The sequence below is a fragment of the Zootoca vivipara genome, chromosome 3, assembly GCF_965207765.1.
Source record: "Zootoca vivipara chromosome 3, rZooViv2.hap1.1, whole genome shotgun sequence".
NCBI classification, from domain to species: domain Eukaryota; kingdom Metazoa; phylum Chordata; class Lepidosauria; order Squamata; family Lacertidae; genus Zootoca; species Zootoca vivipara.
This window is the reverse complement of record NC_142586.1, coordinates 28,958,437-28,982,389: the sequence shown is the minus strand read 5'-3', so window position 1 is coordinate 28,982,389 and position 23,953 is coordinate 28,958,437. Positions and strand designations below refer to the sequence as shown.

The 23,953-nt window shown below is 42.9% G+C and overlaps 1 protein-coding gene and 1 non-coding gene across 3 annotated transcripts in view; both read left to right on the top strand.

Moving 5' to 3' along the window:
- The window catches only part of NBAS (NBAS subunit of NRZ tethering complex), a 174,642-nt gene that overhangs the window by 142,861 nt on the left and 7,828 nt on the right, over window positions 1-23,953 (top strand). For both annotated transcript variants that reach the window (XM_035109824.3, XM_035109823.3), the window contains 4 exons: window positions 2,617-2,812; window positions 11,233-11,372; window positions 13,341-13,485; window positions 19,172-19,300. In XM_035109824.3, coding sequence (XP_034965715.3) covers window positions 2,617-2,812; window positions 11,233-11,372; window positions 13,341-13,485; window positions 19,172-19,300 — 610 coding nt within the window. The remainder of the gene's footprint in view (window positions 1-2,616; window positions 2,813-11,232; window positions 11,373-13,340; window positions 13,486-19,171; window positions 19,301-23,953) is intronic.
- TRNAT-CGU (transfer RNA threonine (anticodon CGU)) lies at window positions 6,965-7,039 on the top strand. The gene has a single exon. It is a non-coding gene; the product is annotated as a tRNA-Thr (tRNA).

Below are 23,953 nucleotides of genomic sequence, written 5' to 3'. Positions count from 1 at the left end.
GATGTGTGGTGCCTCAGAACATAACCCCTGTGTAAATGGGGAGTTGCTGGTATCGATAATGTTATTGTCTGCTTTTTAAAATCTTTTTATTCCTTTTTATTTATTAAAGTATTTTACATTGGGGTGTAAACTGCTTAGAGATATTTTCTGATTAAGTGGTATATAGAGATATTTTCTGATTAAGTGGTGTGTGTGTGTGAATGTGTGTGTGTACACACACACACACCTCTGAGGGTAATTAAAAGATGTTTAGAAGACGCAGCTTCTCCTGTCACAGAACCAAAGATAATGTTGTTGAGGGCAGAGAAGAAGAGATAATTATAATTTTATTTATTTGTAGGCATATTTACCGAGAAGGATTAACAAATTCATGATGGTTAAAGAGCTGTTCGACAGTGGAACAGTCTCCCTAGGAGGTTGTGGACTCTCCTTCCTTGGAGTTTTTAAGCAGAGGTTGGATGGTCATCTGTCAAGGATGCTTTAGCAGAGATTCCTGCATTGCAGGGGGTTGGACCAGATGACCTTTGGAGTCCCTTCCAACAAGATTCTGTGGTTCTATGAAACAGAACCTCTTTATTCGGCCAATTCTTAGAAGGATCTTAAAGCCTTGATTTTGTCCCAGAGACCTGTCACTGACCATATGGAAGTGGAAGGCTCAGCTTATTAGGCTTTGGTAGGACCCAGAAAGAAAGCTGAGTGCTTAAGCTAGGATCCTGACGCCCCATGAGTGTGCCTTTCATGATCACCATAGGTGATCTGTAGCTGATTTTAGTGCAGAAGTATTGTGACAGGAACTCAAAACCTATAAGCTGTCCATTTCCTTTGCCAACCAGGATTTAATTTTGCTGGCCGTTGTTGAGCAAAGACTTGTGCTGAAAGGGATAAGTTGCCATAGCATTTCCTATAAAGAAAAAATACGTTCCGTGCTAATTAGTTGCGGTGGGACACTTTTTCTAGTGCACCTTTTCTAGGGAAGTAGAGAAGTGTATCAAAGAGAACCTTTTGCATCAGTAGTTCATTCTCATGCAAATAAGGAAAAAAGTCAAAATTGCTTGCTGCCACAGAGGAGTTTGTGCAAGAGCCTCCAAAGCTAACACAGAAGCAAGGAAGCTTTTATGCAGATGCCTTTAGTAGTAAAGGGAAAAGAGAAATGTTGAAAATATTTTTATAAAAAATATCATTTCCCCCCACTATTTTGCTCCTGGGCATTATTGTTGGTTTCTAGACAAGGAAATATTATGTCATTGAAGTTCTGGTGTGTTTTTCTTTGTCTATTGATCTTGTGACTTCTAACGTATGAAATAAGAAGAATTTAAAATTAGACATCAGTATCTTTGCTTGCTGATTAGAGTTTTTAGATCAAATATTTGAGTGTTTGATCTCTGCATGTTCGTTGGTCACAAGCGACTTTCTTAAAAGGGCTTTTTTTGGTTTGATTTGCAGTCTCTTTGTAGAAGTGTCTGTTGACATGTCTCATGTATCTGTGTGCAAAAACCCCCGAAGTGCTGCGAAGCACATTAATTTCACTTGACTGCATGCTACTTCTACAAATGTAGCTTTTGAGATTCACTCGAGGGGCCGAGAAATTAAGATATTAAGAGAGGATGCACATGCTCAGTGAGATTCTCCCCAAAGAGATCTTTGTGGAGATTCTGGGTCAGAGGTGGGTTTCAAGTACCCTTAAACATAACCCACATAAATCCCTTTGTTTTGGACATAGAAAGCTCTAACAGGATACTTAAATATTTGCAAGGTGGTATCATCATCATCATCATCCCTGGAACATAAATCCCACATAAGTTAAGAGTCACCTGTATAGAAACACGACTTTAGTTCCCCTGCACCCCATATCATATGGCATGCTGCTTTTGGACAGTTCCTTTTTTTCAAATCATTTTTGCAATGTTGTAATGAAGTGCCCAGAACGGTTCCTATACATTTAATTTGGAACCCAGTCTCAATAACTTGTACATTTACTGCATGGAAAAGCTGAGTTGGGGTTTTTTTTTTACACTTAGAAATCTAAGAGCAACCATTGTATCAACTTTAAAAAAAACCCTTCCCTTTATCACAGATGAGTGCACGGATCTGCTTCCACACCTCAAGGGGTTACTCGTTTTGTGGAGACATTGAAACACATATGATGGAGCTTATGGATTAATTTCTTGATGTACCTGGGAATTTTCTGGCTTAGCGCTTTCAAACCACTGTGGATTATCTTTGTAGATGTTCTAAGTGTCAGAAACATTGTCTGCCATCCAGACCTATTTCTAAGAAGATTAACTTTGAACAAAATAATGTAGCAATCAGTGATTGTCAGCTCTGCCCTTTTACGTGTAATTTTTTTGCATGTCTTAATTTTTACTAGTCTTCATTTTTAATAAGAAATATTCCTGTTACATTCATCATCAACATAACAAAGTTTAATTCTTGGGAGTATAAAAAGAATCAGGTCCTTACTTGTAGACAGTGCTTTTGGGGGGGGGGATGGGACGGGATGCAGGGGTATGCATACCCCTAAACATTTTGTGAATCTAAGTTTGGCCTCCTTGAGGGGAAGTATTTCAATATGATAAAAATATTTTTTAACACATGTGACTGTTGATCTGATTGCAGTGAAAACCTAGTGTCTTCAGATGATCTCTTGGCTTGGCTTAGACCGTTTTGTGGAGATGATTCTTTGCCCGTGAAGCCTCGCATTAAAGTCCTGCAGATTTTGGAGCAAGCCTTTCACCTTAGTGACGAAGACAGCAAGCTGCTCGTGCTCTTCAGAACTCAAGCTGTTCTCAAGGCCTGTTGGCCCCAGACACAGGTAGGCCATCTTGAATGGTGATGCTTTAAAACGACTCTGGGTTGCCTTTAAAGAAAGGACAAACAATTTAATGTATAGAAATTAGCACTATCTTTGGCTGTCAGTGAATCAGTTTCAGAATACTGGGGATGAGTATACTTTTCTTGTCAAAGATTATTCTATTTTTAAAAAAATAAAAATTGTACCTGCAGGTCTCAGTTCACAACATTGGCTTCTTAATGTTTTTCCCAACCTCCATATCAATGTACAGTATGTTGCAATATTTTTCATTTGCTAATGGGTTCCCGAGCAGCATTTGTAACATAATCATTACAAATGGGGGTGGGGGAATTAAACTAGAAAAAACAACTGCAGCTGGGTCATATATTATGAAAAGTTGTGTATATGGTGTGGATCGTTGCTATTGCGTTGTGCATAATAAGTCTAAATGAAGAATAACCAAAAAGTCTCAGAATAACCAAACTAGAACGTCCCCTTCCCCTGCTTTGTGTTATATTCAAAACCATTTGTGGCTCCCATATTATTACTGGTGGGAGTTGGGGGTGTATGGGCTGGAAGCATTCAAGTCTAATGGGGTTCTGTAGCTCATGGCTTATTTTTCTTTGTACTTTATATTCAAATATGTATTGCTCCTGCCTTCTGGGTCTGTTTTGATCCTACTACGAAGATTATGGGAGTGGTATTTTCAGGAGCAGTCCAAAGCATTTTGCTACCTGAGTCGGAGGAGCAAATAATCTTCAAGTCAAGGCCAGCCAACTTATTCTGGTACCTGAGACAGAAAAATCTCACAAACCCCTCTCCCTGGCAGTAAAAAAGGCAGTAATAATAAACTCACAAAATCTGTTGCAGGTTTTCTCAGTCTGCCTCATGGGCCTAGAGATTTTCATGTCCTCATTTTACATTTGATGGCTTAACCCCCCAGATCATCATTGTTCTATACTGATTGTCAGTGAAAACACAAGGATTGCTCCACTGAGATATCCAACAGTTAGATATTCAGCAGATAGCTATGTCTTGTGGTAATAATGAATTATTACAAGGTTTTGAAGAAATACATTATAGAGGACATTTCTTTCAGAAATACTGGAATGTCATATCTGATTTTAAAACGATGAAAAATATTACACCCTTATCATTAACACCAAAGATGACCAGTGGAAAGGCAAACTAACCATTACTGTTGATATCAGAACTATATACAGTGGAACCTCGGTTTACGAACACCTCGGTTTACGAATTTTCGGTTTACGAACGCCGCAGACCCATCTGGAACAGATTAATTCACTTTCCATTACTTTCAAAGGGAAAATTCACTTCTGTTTATGAACGCTTCAGTTTATGAACAGACTTCCGGAACCAATTACACCCATGCTTCGGGTTAAGTACGCTTCAGATTGAGTACTCTGCGGGCCCGTCTGGAACGGATTAATCCACTTTCCATTACTTTCAATGGGAAAGTTCGCTTCAGTTTATGAACGCTTCAGTTTAAGTACTCCGCGGACCGTCTGGAACAGATTAATCCACTTTCCATTACTTTCAATGGGAAAGTTCGCTTCAGTTTATGAACGCTTCAGTTTATGAACAGACTTCCGGAACCAATTGTGTTCATAAACCGAGGTACCACTGTACTGTATTTTTCCATGTATAAGACTGGGGTTTTTTTCTACATCATCATCATCAATTATTTATACCCCACCCATCTGGCTGGGTTTCCCCAGCCACTCTGGGCGGCTTCCAACAAAACATTAGAATACAATGATCTATTAAACATTAAAAGCTTCCCTAAACAGGGCTGCCTTCAGATGTCTCCAAAAATTCCGTTAGTTGTTTATCTCTTTGACATCTGGTGGGAGGGCGTTCCACAGGGCAGGTGCCACTACCGAGAAGGCCCTCTGTCTGGTTCCCTGTAACTTGGCTTCTCACAGCGAGGGAAGCACCAGAAGGCCCTCGGCGCCTCAGTGTCCGGGCAGAATGATGGGGGTGGAGACGCTCCTTCAGGTATCCTGGACCGAGGCCATTTAGGGCTTTAAAGGTCAGCACCAACACTTTGAATTGTGCTCGGAAACGCACTGGGAGCCAATGTAGATCTTTCAAGACCAGTGTTATGTGGTCTCGGCGGCCGCTCCCAGTCACCAGTCTAGCTGCCGCATTCTGGATTAGATGTAGTTTCCGGGTCACCTTCAAAGGTAGCCCCATGTAGAGCGCATTGCAGTAGTCCAAGTGGGAGATAACCAGAGCATGCACCACTCTGGCGAGACAGTCTGCAGGCAGGTAGGGTCTCAGCCTGCGTAGTAGATGGAGCTGATAGACAGCTGCCCTGGACACAGAATTGACCTGCGCCTCCATGGACAGCTGTGAGTCCAGAATGACTCCCAGGCTGCGCACCTGGTCCTTCAGGGGCACAGTTACCCCATTCAGGACCAGGGAGTCTTCCACACCTGCCAGTTTTATTTAAAAAAATGGGGCTCGTCTTATACATGGGTAGTGCTGAGGGGTTTTTCTTAATTTGGAGCCCCCAAAATATGCATGGGGGCATCTTATACACGGGAAAATACGGTATATTGGGAGGGGGGCTATTGGGTTGTTTTCATTTTGATTATGTATTTTGTGGTTTTATATTTTGATTTTATTCTGTGAACCGCCCCGAGACCTCTGGGTATAGGGCAGTATATAAATTCAATAAATAACATAAAATATCAGGGGTGGGGGGAATACTTATCCATATGCTGAAGCCTTTGGCATGTGAATTAAAATATTTCACCTCTCTTTGGAGTTTGAGGGTGAACCATAGCTGCCAAGTTTTCCCTTTTCTCACGAGGAAGCCTCTTCAGCATAAGGGAAAATCCCTTTAAAAAAGGGATAACTTGGCAGCTATGGGGTGAACATAAAACTTTGTATGTTGTTATCATCAGCACTTCCTATTTTGGGTTTGGGAAATGCCTGTAACTTAATTACACCTTCCCATTGTCTGTTACACTTATTTAAATAATTATTCCATCCTTCTCTTTGCCTCCTTTTGGCATTCTTTTTTAACAATATACTCCCCACACACACACACACACATTCCTGCCCAGCACCTAAAGGGACTCTAGATAATGCCAGTGAGGGATGTGGATTCTTATTGTGTAAAGATAATTTTAATGATATTGCAATGTTCAATTACCAGAAAGTGTGTGAAAGCCACCCTCGGTGTGTCTAAGTAATCCTCTTAGCCAGACTTTGCATACATCAAAGTGGGACTTAATATTTAATTATGCTTTAGGTGCTATAAGTTAGCGGTCCCACAAATCAATGTACTGCTGGGAAGCAGGCCAGCTTGTGCAGAATTAAAAATGTGCTTTATGAAGGAAGCTACCTATCTCACAGTCGGAAGCACAGCTATTTCCAGTTCTCTAATGATTAGTTAACAAAATTTAAAAATCCAGATGTCCCTGGTTTTCAAAGGCTTGAGAGACCTTAATGCACATTCCAATGGCATCCCACTGGGGAAATGCTGTTTGGGGACCAGGGTAACTAGGGAGTCCAAGGGTGAGTTGCGTTGTTTTGTAATCCCCATGATGCGTTTTATCTAAGGTCTTCAGGTTCTATAATTTTCTAGTTAAACGGAGCATTAAAAATGTGCCTCAGAATGGTGACATTTTCTTTAAAAGGGAAAAAAATAGCCTGTTTGGAAGATTTCCCCTCTTTTCTTTCTAGAACAAACCTATGTAGCTGAGCTGTTTTGTTACTTTAGTATATCTGGGTGCAATGGGTTCTTTTCTACTGTTGTCACAACACTTCTCCGCTGCTCTTTGCCAACTGCTTGATGATTTAAAGCACACTCTCGGGCTCAACGTTTGCATTCTGGGAAGGTCGGGCATTAAAGAGGAGGTTGTGAGTCAGTTGAAAATGGGGCATTTCTCACAAGCATTTCCAAAAGCAGCAAAAACCACTCCCTTCCCTGGAGATTTTAAGAGAACGGCTTCAAAACCGGGCAACATACCTAATCAGCAAGCATTGTTTTCACTCCGATTTACTTACCCCCAGTAATGGCGTTCTGCAACCAAATCTAATTGATCTGTGTACTGTGGCACTGGACTAGTTGGGGTTATCCATAAAGACAAACTGATCCACGAAGAAGGCATTGAACTAAGAAGAAGTGATGCCGCCGAAGCTGGGATAGCTCAGTCGGTAGAGCATGAGACTCGTCATCTCAGGGTCATGGGTTCGAGCCCCACATTGCAGGCGCTTGGAGTGGGTGACCTTCGAGGTCCCTTCCAACTCTACAATTCTGAGAAAGGTAGCAATGGAAAGGGAAAAAACAATAGCAGTGAATACAAATGGGGGAAAGGTAGAAACACACATAGTGTGCCCATGTTCTGCTTCAGCTCCTCGCTTGAAAGTCTGCAGCACCCACCACCTCTGATCATTGGCCAGGCTGGCCAGGACTGATAGGAGATGGTATTCAGCAACATCTGGAGGGCCACAGCTTCCTCGCCCTGATCAGGAGCTTAAATCTTGGAAATGGCTGGCTTTGTAGCCATTCTGTAGTAAGTAGGGCCAGATCCATTCTGAGATAAAGCGTTCTGCAGTGTTACTTTATCACACCTTTACCTTTATGCCTATGAATATGTGGGCATGTAGACCTACAGATGGACTTGTTATGGTAAACTTGCCAACAACACACATTCTAAAAGAACCCTTAAGAACTTGTAGTAGCAAGAGGAAAAGGTGGCTTTGTTTTTCACTTAACAAGAATAACATCTCTATTTTCATCTGCAAAACAAAATTATAAAATCCTTCCAGTAGCACCTTAGAGACCAACTAAGTTTGTCATGGGACCCAGGTGGCGCTGTGATTAAACCACTGAGCCTAGGGCTTGCTGATCAGAAGGTTGGCGGTTCAAATCCCTGTGACGGGGTGAGCTCCCGTTTCTTGGTCCCAGCTCCTGCCAACCTAGCAGTTCGAAAGCACGTCAAAATGCAAGTAGATAAATAGGAACCGCTCCAGCGGGAAGGTAAACGCCGTTTCCATGTGCTGCTCTGGTTTGCCAGAAGCGGCTTTGTCATGCTGGCCACATGACCTGGAAACTATACGCTGGCTCCCTCGGCCAATAATGCGAGATGAGCGCGCAACCCCAGAGTCGGTCACGACTGGACCTAATGGTCAGGGGTCCCTTTACCTTTACCTAAGTTTGTCATAGGTATGAGCTTTCATGTGCATGCATGAAAGCTCATACCTATGACAAACTTAGTTGATCTCTAAGGTGCTACTGGAAGGTTTTTTTTTAGTTTTTTTTGACTACGTCAGACCAACACGGCTACCTACATGTAACTTCATCTGCAAAGTGTTGGAGTATATATATTGCTGTTTTTTCAGATGTGCTGCAAAGATGAACCGTGAAATAACAATATAGCATCTAATTCAGCCGGCAGTTCAACTTCCTAGTGACTTTGGAACACTTTCCTATTCTTTGACCTCAACTTTTCTGTCCTCAGGTTTGCAGATTATAGCTTTCTGCAAAAAAATAAAATAAAAATTGACTGCCTTAGGGAAATTTGAGTGAACCCAGGAGCTCCACCAGTTACCTGAACTAAATAGCCAGCTTTAAAAAAAAAAAAGCAAAAGCAAAATGTTTACCGTGCTAATTTCCAGGTTAAATTTCCAGTAGCGAATGCTTTTTAGAATGAAGGGGTGCACCTGCAGACTTGACAGGATGGATGCCGCAACTGAATAATTTACACAGCGCCCTGATAGTATCAGAACATTCAGCTGAAAAATTCTGCGCTATCCAAAAATCGCATTAGTATGTATTGCAAGCTCTGAAACTGATAGATACCAAATGTTGTGTAAGTAATTCCATGGGCACTGAACAAAAATTGTCACTTTGTGTGCACTGCAGAAGCTGAAGTCTCTGAGTGGGCAATGATTGTGGTCTAGCTGAGGTACTCAGAATAATTAATTCCTCTCCATAAATCTAGCACTTATCTAAGATACTAAAGAGGAACCTGAGCCAAGCCAATAATTTACCTACCCTGCGTTTCCTCTCAGTGAAGTTGGAATAATAGTTTATCAATCAGCGTCTTCCATTTGAAGTTAACCTCCTCTGGAGGAAGGAACCTCCACCACAGCTTCACGTTGCCACGGGCGTCATAATTGCCTACATGGCTCAATAAAGCCACGAGTGGAGACTGAGGTGTAATTGAATCAGTGGGAGATTGCATTCAAGTCCACATCCCTATTTCATGTCTCTACAGCACAGCATCTTAAGGTAAAGCGCATACCCCATTTCAAATTTTATTTATTTATTTTGAAAGCCCTTCCGCTGCAAATAAATCTGAATGTGGCGTTTCTTTATAGCAGCGCTTCACCGCGACTGAGAATGTATTGTCGCAATAAGGGACTACTCTCAGGCGCCTTCTTTGCGATTCTGCATTTAATGATATATTAATTCACATTCACGTTTGCAGTCAAGGGCCTCAGAATATTTGTGAGATACTTACTTGTACACAGTGCCGCATGTATTAACATGGATTTTGCTGGGGCATTAGTAAATCTTCTGCTTTGAGACTTTGTGGGTAGTAGTTTTGCAAGCATTTGACCAAGGAACATAGTTTCTCTAAACATCCAGTAATTCTATGAAAGGAAAATGCTCAGTTCCTACAAGTCCTAGGCTACATCAGTATCATTTCTTAGCTCTCAGTCTGTTCCTGAGAATGCCAGTGCTTCTAATGAAAACATTTCTTTTAGAAGGTTTCGCCACTTATATATGGATTGTTGTGAGCTAGTGAACAAGGCTACATTTGGTGGGGTAGGAATCTTGAACCTTTACTGAATCATCTCCTTTCTACTGAGTTGCTTACATGGAGGATAGCTTCAGATTATCAGGGAAGTTAGTCACATCATATGAATTACCTAGTAAGCCTGCATTTTAAGAAAACTTGACTTATGTTTTTTACCTTGAACTACTAGAGATGGGTTCAGAAATCTATAGTGCTGAATATACACTGTATTTTCATATGAAGGAAAACATGCAAATGAAGGTTAATTGCCAGCTCACTTGTTTATTTAATATTTTGCAATGTTAATTTTTTGCATTTATTCCTTTCTGCCTGGTGCAGAATATAATCACCATGCTTGTATTATGTATATATTCATTGATATGCAGTAGTCATAAAATACCTGACAAGTTGAACCATTTCAGTTGCGTTTTGCCTTGGCACAGGGATGATTTAGATTTATGGTTTATTTATTTGTTTTAAAAGCCCACTGTATTTTCTTGATTTGAATTAATTACCAAACTTGTCTATTGTATTTCACTAGTTTTGATATTTGTTTGTCCTCTTGGGTTATGATTTAAATTTAATTTACATTGTAATGATATTATCCCCTCCACTTACCTTGATGCCCCAGCCCTTTCCAAGAGATTCTGCTAGAATCTTAATAATAGGCAGGAATTTATTAAGTGACTAATTTAAAAATGTGTATATACTGCCCTTAAATTCTCATGATTTTACCCAGACAGTGAATCCCATTTAGTTATTTCCAAACACACCCAAATAATCAACTTTTAACAGTGCCTAACACACACACACACACACACACACACACACACACACACACAGAGTCATTTGTCTGCAGTTTGGCAGGTTTCTTACCTGGGGGACACAGTTTTCAGACTAATTCTCCACAAACACAGGAAAAGGATAAATGGCTCCTTTTCTATCCACTCAAAACTATGACAGCTGCTCTTGTGGGGAAAACAGTGCACCCACCCTCATGAAACTAGTTCATGCCCTCAGAAGGAGCAAGCTTGTCTACAAATGCCGTTTAATTCTGTTCCCCCCCCCCTCCCCCAGGAAATTTGTTTCACCAACGTTTTGTTGTCCATTTGATAATTGACGTAAACCCCCAAAATGTATTTTCGGTACCTTTTATTTTATTTTATTTTATTGCTATGGCTAGTGGCTGATACAAGTAAAGATTCTTATTCTGATAGATGGTATTTCAGTATCAAAGCATAAGATCTTTTAAGATGTAATGTTACAGTACAAATGTTCCATTTTATATACAGTAATCTGCATTGGTAAAGTATAATGAATTTTGTTTGTCTAGGGAATTCAAGGAGGTGGGAGAATCATTTGTACTATTCCATTAATCTGCTTGCATGGGTATAATGTTGTTTGGAGAGCATAACTCCTAGTAATTTCATATTATCTCTGTGTTTCTGTGTGTTCAGCATACATAATTGCAGATGAAACTGAATAAAATGTTTCCTAGGAAAATCCCGTTGACTGCTTCTGTATTGTTTCAAATGCGACTTCAGTGCAATATAGGAATATTACCGTATTTATTGCTGAAAAATTACACCATAGTCGGCTCATTAATCTGAACCCCAACAAACCCTACACTTAACATGCTTCATTCTCTCAATTCCTTAGGTGGAAATAACTGATATTGAAAATGAAGAAAAGAGGTACAGCCTTTTCCTCAAACTTTTGGGATCTAGTAAGGATCATAGAGAATTCCAGCACTTAGCCATGCTCCTGCAAGCCTGGCCACCTATGAAAAGTGCAAATGTGTAAGTATTTGGTCACAGAATCTTAGAATTGTAGAGTTGGAAGGTACCCTGAGGATCATCTAATCCACCCCCTGTAATGCAGCTGTCCTATATGGAGATTGAACCTGCAACCTTGGCGTTATCAGCACCATGCTCTAACCAACTGAGCTATTCAGGCACACACACATATCCATGAGTTAAATATTAATCCTCTTTATATAAAAAAAGTATGTATTACAGTACTAAAATGGCCCAAGAAACTAATTCCTGCAGCAGTTGGCATCTTAGAATCATAGAATCATAGAGTTGGAAGAGACCACAAGGGCCACCCAGTTCAACCCCCTGCCAAGCAGGAAACACCATCAAAGCATTCTTGACATATGCCTGTCAAGCCTCTGCTTAAAGACCTCCAAAGAAGGAGACTCCACCACACTCCTTGGTAGCAAATTCCACTGCCGAACAGCTCTTCCTGTCAGGAAGTTCTTCCTAATGTTTAGGTGGAATCTTCTTTCTTGTAGTTTGAATCCATTGCTCTGTGTCCGCTTCTCTGGAGCAGCAGAAAACAACCTTTCTCCCTCCTCTATATGACATCCTTTTATATATTTGAACACGGCTATCATATCACCCCTTAACCTTCTCTTCTCCAGGCTAAACATGCCCAGCTCCCTAAGCCGTTCCTCATAAGGCATCGTTTCCAGGCCTTTGACCATTTTGGTTGCCCTCTTCTGGACATGTTCCAGCTTGTCCGTATCCTTCTTGAACTGTGGTGCCCAGAACTGGACACAGTACTCCAGGTGAGGTCTGACCAGAGCAGAATACAATGGTATCTTAGATAGTACAATGGCACTGTGCTAAGTACCTTACTTGGAGCTAACTAATCTGGAAAACTGTTGTGTAAGGACTTAAGTGTTCCTCTTCGGTATTCATTTTATGTTGAGTACATTCACCAGTAATTTGCCTGTGGAAAAATTGCTTATTGATGTTGATGGATTCGACGCTGGAGATGGAGAAGTATGTACCTCCTTAGTCGTTCCTTCCATTCCAGGCAAAATTCTATGTTGTTCACTTTTCATATTGTGATCCCACATGGACCCATTTCACCTGTATGCGGCTCGGCAGACACAAAGCCAGCACATCTTAGCATTGTAAGGAAAGCAGATGTGTGTGATTCAGTCTTCATAATGCAGCGATCTGCCTCAACGAATGCCACCGCTTTTAATGTGGCATATAAAGATCTTCCTCTTCCTGTGAGTGCACGCATTCATTCATAGTCTTTGTTCTCGGTTTATAAACTTTGCTTTTAGCTGGAAAAATAGAGCAGTAATTGCTATTCATTCTGATCTCGGAGAGCTTTTGATTAAGCCTTCAGAGGAACACCGGAAGCTGCATTCTGCTGAGCCAGTGGATAGCTCAGTTGGTTAGAGCACGGTGCTGATAACACCAAGGTTGCAGGTTCGATCCTCATAAGGGACAGCTGCATGTTCCTGCATTGCAGGGGGTTGGACTAGATGATCCTCAGGGTCTCTTCCAACTCTATGATTCTGTGATTAAGCTACACTGCCTGACAGCAGCTGTCTCCAGGGTTTCAGAGAGGGATCGTTTCCAGCCCTTGCTGGAGATGCCAGGGGTCGAACCTGGGGCATTCTGCATGTAAAGCGGGTGTGTGTGTGTGTGTGTGTGTGAGAGAGAGAGAGAGAGAGAGAGAGAGAGAGAGAGAGAGAGAGAGAGAGAGAGAGAGAGATATGGTGGTACCCTATGGTGTCAAACAGATATATTTCTCTTCCATTTGGATATCTGCCTTACTGATGGCTGCAAAGCAAAGATTCTTTCCACTTTGCAAAGATCTTGATTCTTTTTCTTCTGGATCTCAGTTACATGTTGTCAAATTGTGCTCCTCGGTTTATATTGCTAAGCAGATGGTCGTGGTATGTAATGTTTGCTTGATCAGTTTGCTTTCAAGAAACATCTTCTTTCCCCCCTGCATTTTAGAGCATGCCCTGGTAATAACCCTTGGGTAAAACTGGGAACCATGATGCTTACAACATGCCCGCAGGACCAGAAGGAGAACGCAGGGAATGAAATTTTGAAAATCTGCCGCTCTTTATATGAGACAAAGCACGTGCTCTCCGTAGAGGTGAGTTTGTTTTCTTAAAGAGTCCTAGCAAGAGATGAGCCTGTTTGCATGCGTAGTAAATTCACCAGTGGCTGTATTTGCTGTCAATGTTCTGCTTGCGAACCTCACAGAGGCATCTGTTTGGCCGATGTGGGGAGCGCACCTGATCAAGCAGGGCTCTTTTCCTTCTTCAACATAGGAATATATTTGTAAGCAAGTATTGGAATACATTTGCCTTTATTGCAAACTCCTTCCGTGCAGGCAAAGCACTATTTCCTCTGTTCACCAGGCATTTTTGTTTTCTAACACCCATTTGTTTTCACTGGGCTTTGCTCTGCGTGCAAGCCTTCTTACACAACCCACTCACTAACAGATGGTGCTCCTTCAGGGTGCGTTCCAGCCAGCCATACATCCTTTGGGGAAAGTATAAGCTGAATTTTCTTCCCATTGTTTTCCCCACTCCAACTGACAATCAGTACCACATAGTTCCTGGTGACTACTGAGCCTACTCAACCCTCAATGGGCCATTTGAGAGAGCGAGTTTGCTCCTTTATTGAGTTTTTTGTTGTTTGGGTTTTCTTTCTAAGATTTTCCTTTGTACCACTTCTGCTTGCTGATACCTCCCTCTTGTTACTCAGTGGCCCCGTTTTGACTCTTATTTTCCCCAGCACAAGAATTTTGAGTTTACAGTTAGAAGGAAGGGTTGTTCATGGCATCTCCTACCGTGATGTTGAAGGTATTTGGCAACCCATTTTCAAGCTAACCCTATGCCAAACATAGGTGGCGAAGGCAAAACAGAGGTGCAATGTCCTGGGATTTGGCTGTTCATGCCCCACGAGTGTTTTGTTACTTCTTTATCAAATGAATGGTCTAAATCTTTCATTCACCAGCTGTACTCTCGGGACAGCACTGCACTGGAACAATAAGTGACTGAAAGCACTAGTCAAATTTAAAGTATTTTAATTTAATTTTCTAGTCTTTTCAAACTTGCCTCTTTTCCACTTTATTTCTGGTGAAAAGCCACAACGAAAGCGTTACAGAGCACAGGACGAAACAGCGAATATTGTATTTCTCTAACTCTGAGCATTATGCGTATTTCCACACAGTGCATGTCTTGGAAATGCAGTTTCTGCGTGTCTTGGAAGTGCAGTTTATTGCCATGAGCGCAATGTTTGCAAAAATAAATGCTGATGGCTGTTAGAATGCAAAGCCTGGGTAAAGCAGCAGTTTTATCGCGTCAGTAAACATTTTATATCTGCAAACCCATCAAAAGCGTCATCATAGCAGGCTTGAATAAAATTTCTTTCAAAAGAACCCCAAAGAACATTCTTGTTCTTAGAGCTTGGCGGGGTGGGGTGGGGGAGGAATATGTAACTAAAGCACACTAGCAAGGAGCTACAAGAAATACACGCAGAACGGTTTCACTGATGCATCTAAAATAGTGGTGACTTACAGACTGGTGCACGCATAACACTCTGTCCCATTTAGCAGGGGCTAATGGACAGGGAGCCAAACATGGGAGCATCCTTCGCGGAGCAAAGTCCCCTCCTGCTTACTCACGGTTGAGACCCTGAGATTGTTAGGCTGCTGTTAAACTGTGATATAGACTAACCCAGGCATAGGCAAACTTGGCCCTCCAGATGTTTTGGGACTACAACTCCCATCATCCCTAGCTAACAGGACCAGTGGTCAGGGGTGATGGGAGTTGTAGTCCCAAAACATCTGGAGGGCCGAGTTTGCTTATGCCTGGACTAACCCAAGAAATGTGGAAACAAAACAAACAAACAAAATCCTTCCAGTAGCACCTTAGAGACCAACTAAGTTTGTTATTGGTACGAGCTTTTGTGTGCATGCACACTTCTTCAGATACCAGTAACAAACTTAGTTGGTCTCTAAGGTGCTACTGGAAGGATTTTTTTGTTGTTTTTTTGTTTCCACAAACAAATCCAAGAAATGTGATTATCCTAAATTTGCATGGTTTGAGCCAGCCAAGCACACAGTGGGCATTATGAATACTTCTGCTTATTATTTTATCTAGAAAAATGTAGAAACCACTTCATCATAAGACGTGTCTAGATAGATAGATAGGATAATTAGCAGTAAAAGCACAGATAAAAGCAGCAGAACTTTAAAAGCAAGTATGCGTAAGTAACAGGTAGGTAGCTGTGTTGGTCTGAGTCGAAGCAAAATAAAAAAATTCCTTCAGTAGCACCTTAAAGACCAACTAAGTTTTTATTTTGGTATGAGCTTTCGTGTGTATGCACACTTCTTCAAGTGTATCTGAAGAAGTGTGCATACACACGAAAGCTCATACCAAAATAAAAACTTAGTTGGTCTTTAAGGTGCCACTGAAGGAATTTTTTTTATTATGCGTAAGTAAGTAAACTCGCTGAAATGAAAAAAGTTTACTGCAAGCGTCTAAAACAATAGCCTTGTTCACACATCACAGTAATACTAACTATGGCTTACCAGGACCACACACTCCAGGATCCCGGAGAAGGATTCCCAACCACTTTGCTTCTTCCTGTTATTTTCCCCTACTCCCCACCCCCCACCATGTTATGCTAAGCCAAGGTTTAAGTTAGTGTGTTGTCAAGACCTGGACTTGAAGTTAACAAGGAGAGAGAGATTAACCATGAGATGCAGCAGCACAAGACTGAAAAGAGCCAGGAGCAAAGTGGTTGTGAGATGCTTTCCAGAAGCACACATGTTTGTCCAGTCCTGGGAAAGCCATGCTTTGAATCTAGGCCTGAAGCCTGAAGCCACCAGTGACTCAGCAACCTTGCCCAGCCACCCCAAATGATTTTTAAATGTATAGTTCCTTGTAAGTGTCTATAATTCATGTACAGTGAATGAGGATCTCAGTACATTGGGTAACCAACAGCTAAATCCATTTTTTTGTGTGTGTTCCATGTGATTAGGAAGTATCCTGGTGATACTATTGAGTTACTATGGCTTTATTGAATAGCATTAATCCACTATTTGCTTTATATGCTATCGTGTTTTAGATTAATAGCGATTGTAGTGATTATTGTTTTTCAATGCTATTTTGGGCCGCTTTGAGCTCAACATTTTCACATTTGCATTCTGAACGCAAATACAAATATTAAATCAAATAAACTCAACAATGTAGCCTGGCATGTGAACCAGGCCAGGATAGTGAGGGTGCCGGAAGTTCTAAAAAAACAGATACTGTCACACAGCAATATTGGCTTCTGACAACTTCTTGTGTTTTTATTCCAGTCTTTTTATTCCACAAGGAAATAAATATTTAGATGCTGTCTAGTTTCCGGCCTTCCTGTCCATTTCCATTTAAATGTGAATAGGCATTGGTAGTAGAAGGACGTAGGGCTGCTCAGCTCTCGTTCATGATCTCACTCATGACTTGCCCACCTGCAAGTAGTCCCAGAACTGACTTCATTGCCAAGATGGGGCTTTTAAAAAGTTATTAAAAAGTCAGCTTGTTTTTGGAGGTCCCAGTAAATCATGGTCGAATCCTAGTGGTTTTGCAATATTTTCTCAGATACATTAGCATTCCTGCCTGCGGTTGCAGATAGTCTTAGTGAGACAAGAGATGTACACTAAAGAGCTTTAGGTAAAAGTAAAGGTACCGCTGACCATTAGGTCCACTTGCGGACGACTCTGGGGTTGCACGCTCACCTCGCTCTTTAGGCCGAGGGAGCAGGCGTTTGTCCACAGACAGCTTCCGGGTCATGTGGCCAGCATGACTAAGCCGCTTCTGGCAAACCAGAACAGTGCACGGAAACGCCATTTACCTTCCCGCTGGGCGGTACCTATTTATCTACTTGCACTTTTGGCGTGCTTTCGAACTGCTAGGTTGGCAGGAGCTGGGACCGAACAACGGGAGCTCCCTCCATCCCGGGGATTCGAACCGCCAACCTTCTGATCGGCAAGCCCTAGGCTCTGCTTTACAACACCATAAAAGGAGATTTTGCAACAGCATAATGAAGAATTGAACTTTGGCATATGTTGCAGCCCAGTGGCCATCCCTTGGCCCTTGGGGGACAATGCAGAGCAAGGTGGCCAGAGGAGGAGCTGCTGAGGCTCAAAGCCACAGGGCCTTTTCTTTCCCGGCAGAAAGAGGAGAGGTGTTCAGTGGGAGAGACAGGGCAGGGGAGGAAGTGAGGGTGCTGCAGCCAGTTACCTGACATAGAAACAGCACAATCTCCTCACATCTCAGGCTGCTGGGTACAGTGGTGCCTCGTAAGACGAATTTAATTCGTTCCAGGACTCAATTCATCCTACGAAAAATTCGTCTTGCAAGTCGCGGTTTCCCATAGGAATGCATTGAAACTTAATCAATGTGTTCCTATGGGCTCCGGGGGACTGGCGGCGGCATGGGATGGGGCTTCGGAGAAGGCGCAGCGTCCAATGCCGGTTGTGTGCGAGGCAGCGGGGGGGGGAGAGGCACTTCTCCCCCCCCCCCGCCTCGCACACAGCCGGCATGGGACGGGCCTTCAGAGACCTTCTCTGAAGCCCCGTCTGATGCCGGCTGTGTGCGAGGCGGGGGGGGGAGAAGCGCTTCCCCCCCCCGCCGCTGCCTCCCGCCTGTCTTCCCCGGCATCGGACGGGGCTTCGGAGAATGCTCCCGGGTGCCACGCCGCCACGCCGAGGACACCCGGGAGCATCAGACAGGGCTTTGGAGAAGCGCTGCGACTTCTCCAAAGCCCCACCCCATGCTGGCTGTGCGGGGGCAGCCACTGCACCGCCGCGCTTCGGCTCCGGGGGATGGAGCTGAAGCACGGCGGGCACCGCTTGCCCCCGCCTGTCTTCCCCGAGCCAAGGGGAAGACAGGCTGGGGCAGCCACCGCACTGCCGCGCTTCGGCTCCGTCCCCCCTGGCAAAGGAAGATTAGCTGTCAGCTTCCCGCGCTGACAGCTGATCTTCCTTTGCCGTCTTCCTGCACTACATTCTATGGCCGCGCTTCGCAAGATGAAGCGGCGGCCATAGAAAACCTCGCCGTCTTGCGAGTCCCTCGCGCAACGCGAAACTCTTTCGTCTTGCGAGTTTTCCGTTGTGCGAGGCATTCGTCTTGCGAGGTACCACTGTACTTCATTTCCCAACAGGAGGAGGATGTGGCGGCGAAAGAATGGCCAGCCACTAGCAGTGGAAGGTGTGGGGGAATTTTGGCTCTCTGGATGTTTCTGAACTACAACTCCCATCATCCTTAGCCATTGGCCATGCTGGTTAGGGCAGATGAGAGCTGTACTTCAGCAATGTGTGGAAGGCCAAAAGTTCCCCAACCCTGGACTGTAGCATACACATGCTCTCAAGTCATGTGCTGGAGGAGGAGGAGGAGGAGGAGAAGGAGAAGCAGCTCTTACATAAAACTGTGAAACTCTCTTTAGTGTCTGGCTGCCTTCTCTCTTGATGTGCACAGGCACAGTAAGTGATTTGATTCTTCTCTGTGCAGATCACATAATAGGAATCCCCAGGTTGCTTTTTATCTACAGTGCAGCAAGCAATCTCTTTTACTCGATTTATTCTTTAGACGTCTCAGGCTTAATTTCCACTGGAGGGTGTTCCTCCTTTCTCTCTCCCCGCCCACCCCTAAGTTTGTTTTAAAATGTTTGACTTTCATTTTACACTTGACGCAAGGTTGTCTTGAACTCGAGTTCGAGTTGTGTCCCTTTGTTCCCGTCCCTCCTGATGCCTGACTACGCAAGATTTCCTTTGCTTTTTTCAGTGCATAAAAGATTTCAGTTTGCTGCTCCTCGACCAGTCCCTTCTGCTGCCATCCCTGAAGCTGCTTCTGGAAAGCAGAGATCAAGATCTTCACTCTGTGGCACTGGAGCAGATAATGGCTATTGCTAAGGTATGAACAGCTGAATTAACCATCCTTTCTCGTTTCAGGTAATAAATTAGCTCTTTTATCTTCATGCAGGAAACCAGGCCCCTTGAGTCTGTTACCGTTATTATGACTTTCGAAAGCTTTTGTGTCTGCAATCTGCAGAACCATACAGTTAGGCCGCGCTCTTTATGTGCTCAAGGTGATTAAAACTAACAATCTTTTATCATCATCACCATCATCATCATCATTATTTTATGTTATCTGCTGAACCAGTTATATATAGCAAAATAACAAAAGACCTTTGTGGCTGCTTCATGCTTCGGTTGCTTGGTTGTTTTATGCGTAAGCCATTAACGCTCTATAAATATGAATATCTTGAAGTATATATAGCGGTTTTGTCTGTAGTTGTTCCCTGTGGATGTGGCAGAAGTATTCGGCTAATGCAAATGTTAATACTGTTGTTGTTTTGTTGTTTAGTCGTTTAGTCGTGTCCGACTCTTCGTGACCCCATGGACCAGAGCACGCCAGGCACTCCTGTCTTCCACTGCCTCCCGCAGTTTGGTCAGACTCATGTTCGTAGCTTGGAGAACACTGTCCAACCATCTCGTCCTCTGTCGTCCCCTTCTCCTAGTGCCCTCCATCTTTCCCAACATCAAGGTCTTTTCCAAGGATTCTTCTCTTCTCATGAGGTGGCCAAAGTATTGGAGCCTCAGCTTCACGATCTGTCCTTCCAGTGAGCACTCAGGGCTGATTTCCTTAAGAATGGATAGGTTTGATCTTCTTGCAGTCCATGGGACTCTCAAGAGTCTCCTCCAGCACCATAATTCAAAAGCATCAATTCTTCGGCGATCAGCCTTCTTTATGGTCCAGCTCTCACTTCCATACATCACTACTGGGAAAACCATAGCTTTAACTATACAGACCTTTGTAGGCAAGGTGATGTCTCTGCTTTTTAAGATGCTGTCTAGGTTTGTCATTGCTTTTCTGCCAAGAAGCAGGCGTCTTTTAATTTCGGGACTGCTGTCACCATCTGCAGTGATCAAGGAGCCCAAGAAAGTAAAATCTCTCACTGCCTCCATTTCTTCCCCTTCTATTTGCCAGGAAGTGATGGGACCAGTGGCCATGATCTTGGTTTTTTTGATGTTGAGCTTCAGACCATATTTTGCGTTCTCCTCTTTCACCCTCATTAGAAGGTTCTTTAATTCCTCCTCACTTTCTGCCATCAAGGTTGTGTCATCTGCATATCTGAGGTTGTTGATATTTCTTCCGGCAATTTTAATTCCGGTTTGGGATTCATCTAGTCCAGCCTTTCGCATGATGAATTCCGCATATAAATTAAATAAGCAGGGAGACAATATACAACCTTGTCGTACTCCTTTCCCAATTTTGAACCAATCAGTTATTCCATATCCAGTTCTAACGGTAGCTTCTTGTCCCACATAGAGATTTCTCAGGAGACAGATGAGGTGATGAGGCACTCCCATTTCTTTAAGAACTTGCCATAGTTTGCTGTGGTCGACACAGTCAAAGGCTTTTGCATAGTCAATGAAGCAGAAGTAGACGTTTTTCTGGAACTCTCTAGCTTTCTCCATAATCCAGCGCAAGTTTGCTATTTGGTCTCTGGTTCCTCTGCCCCTTCGAAATCCAGCTTGCACTTCTGGGAGTTCTCGGTCCACATACTGCCTAAGCCTGCCTTGTAGAATTTTAAGCATAACCTTGCTAGCGTGTGAAATGAGCGCAATTGTGCGGTAGTTGGAGCATTCTTTGGCACTGCCCTTCTTTGGAATTGGGATGTAGACTGATCTTCTCCAATCCTCTGGCCATTGCTGAGTTTTCCAAACTTGCTGGCATATTGGGTGTAGCACCTTAACAGCATCATCTTTTAAAATTTTAAATAGTTCAGCTGGAATATCATCACTTCCACTGGCCTTGTTATTAGCAATGCTTTCTAAGGCCCATTTGACTTCACTCTCCAAGATGTCTGGCTCAAGGTCAGCAACCACACTACCTGAGGTGTACGAGACCTCCATATCTTTCTGGTATAATTCCTCTGTGTATTCTTGCCACCTCTTCTTGATGTCTTCTGCTTCTGTTAGGTCCTTACCACTTTTGTCCTTTATTATGGTAATCTTTGTACGAAATGTTCCTTTCATATCTCCAATTTTCTTGAACAGATCTCTGGTTTTCCCCATTCTATTGTTTCCCTCTATTTCTTTGCATTGCTCATTTAAGAAGACCCTCTTGTCTCTCCTTGCTATTTTTTGGAAATCTGCATTCAGTTTCCTGTATCTTTCCCTATCTCCCTTGCATTTTGCTTGCCTCCTCTCCTCCGCTATTTGTAAGGCCTCGTTGGACAGCCATTTTGCTTTCTTGCATTTCCTTTTCCTTGGGATGGTTTTCGTTGCTGCCTTCTGTATAACGTTACGAGCCTCCATCCATAGTTCTTCAGGCATTCTGTCCACCAAATCTAAATCCTTAAACCTGTTCCTCACTTCCACTGTGTATTCATAAGGGATTTGATTTAGATTGTATCTTACAGACCCAGTGGTTTTTCCTACTTTCTTCAATTTATGCTGGAATTTTGCTATAAGAAGCTGATGATCTGAGTTACAGTCAGCTCCAGGTCTTGTTTTTGCTGACTGTATAGAGCTTCTCCATCTTTGGCTGCAGAGAATATAATCAATCTGATTTCGATGCTGCCCATTTGGTGATATCCATGTGTAGAGTCGTCTCTTGTGTTGTTGGAAAAGAGTGTTTGTGATGACCAGCTTGTTCTCTTGACAGAACTCTATTAGCCTTTGCCCTGCTTCATTTTGAACTCCAAGGCCAAACTTGCCAGTTGTTCCTTTTATCTATTGATTCCCTACTTTAGCATTCCAATCCCCTGTAATGAGAAGAACATCCTTCTTTGGTGTCATTTCTAGAAGGTGTTGTAAGTCTTCATAGAACTGGTCAATTTCACTTTCTTCAGCACCGGTAGTTGGTGCATAAACTTGGATTACTGTGATGTTAAAAGGTCTGCCTTGGATTCGTATCGAGATCATTCTGTCATTTTTGAGATTGCATCCCATTACAGCTTTTGCCACTCTTTTGTTGACTATGAGGGCCACTCCATTTCTTCTACGGGATTCTTGCCCACAGTAGTAGATATGATAGTCACCCGAACTGAATTCGCCCATTCCCTTCCATTTTAGTTCACTGATGCCCAGGATGTCAATATTTATTCTTGCCATCTCATTTTTCACCACATCCAGCTTACCAGGGTTCATGGTTCTTACATTCCAGGTTCCTATGCAATATTTTTTTTTACAGCATCGGACTTTCCTTTCGCTTCCAGGCATATCCGCAACTGAGCGACCTTTCATCTTTGGCCCAACTGCTTCATCAGCTCTGAATCTACTTGTACTTGTCCTCCGCTCTTCCTCAGTAGCATGTTGGACGCCTTCCGACCTGAGGGGCTCATCTTCCAGCGTCATAACTTTTTTATGCCTGTTGTCTTTGTCCATAGAGTTTTCTTGGCAGGGATACTGGAGTGGCTTGCCAATTCCTTCTCCAGGTGGATCACGTTTGGTCAAAACATAACTTCTCTAAGTTATTTAAGCCCCTTCGCCACGACAAGGCAGTGATCCATGAAGGGGAATGTTAATACTACTGGTGTCTGAAATGAAAATTCTGAGATAGCAAAATAAAAAGTTTCTGTTTGCTGCATTGTTACGCCTTGAAGATTTAAATAATCAGAGCTTTATTAACGCTGCACTGAATGTTTGCCATTTTCTTATTTTCAGGTAGAAATGTGCAGTTTGGGGCAGGTAGAGACTTGGCTTTGATCAGTGGTGTAGTATCAACAACAACACTTTATTACGGTCGTAGGACAGCATAAGGAGGGAGGGGTACAATCTTTTAAAATCAATTTAAATCTTTTAAAAAACACTGAAAGGAGTTAAAACATAATATAGATGATAGATAGATAGATAGATAGATAGATAGATAGATAGATAGATAGATGATAGATAGATAGATAGATAGATGTCCATAAGAATCCAAAAGAAGCTAAGAAAGTCTAAAAGAAGGGTTAGGAACATCAGACAAGAGTGAAAAGGCGCAAAAAGCTAGTATATATAAGACCACAGATATCAGTCTACAGAGCACTCCAATACCCATTATATCTAGTTTGTGGCACAGGTCAACATCCATCAAATCTTGAGCGCTGCGGTGTAGTATGTTTTCATGGTGCCCGGGGTGCACACTTCTGCATGTTGGGGGGCGGGGGCCTTGGAGGGCGAACAGAGCCCACTATATCTCAGCCCTCACCACCAATCCCAATAGAGCAACACCATCCCCGAGCTACTTTGTGAGGCTGGAATGATCCCAGCCTCACAAAGCGGCACAGGGCCCTGTGCCACCTTGCAAGGCTGAGATCTTACCAGATTCCGAGCCTGGCAAAGTGGCACAGAGCTGGATCAGGGAGGGCAGCGTGAGCAGCGTCCCTCCTCAAAAAAAAATGTTGCCAGGGCAATTGCCCCGGCAGGCACCTTCCCCCGTTGTTGTTTTGTTTTGTTTTGTTTTGTTTTGTTTTGTTTTGTTTTGTTTTGTTTTGTTTTGTACTCCACCCATCTGGCTGGGTTTCCCCAGCCACTCTGCTTGGCTTCCAGCAAAATATAAGAAATAAAAAAATGC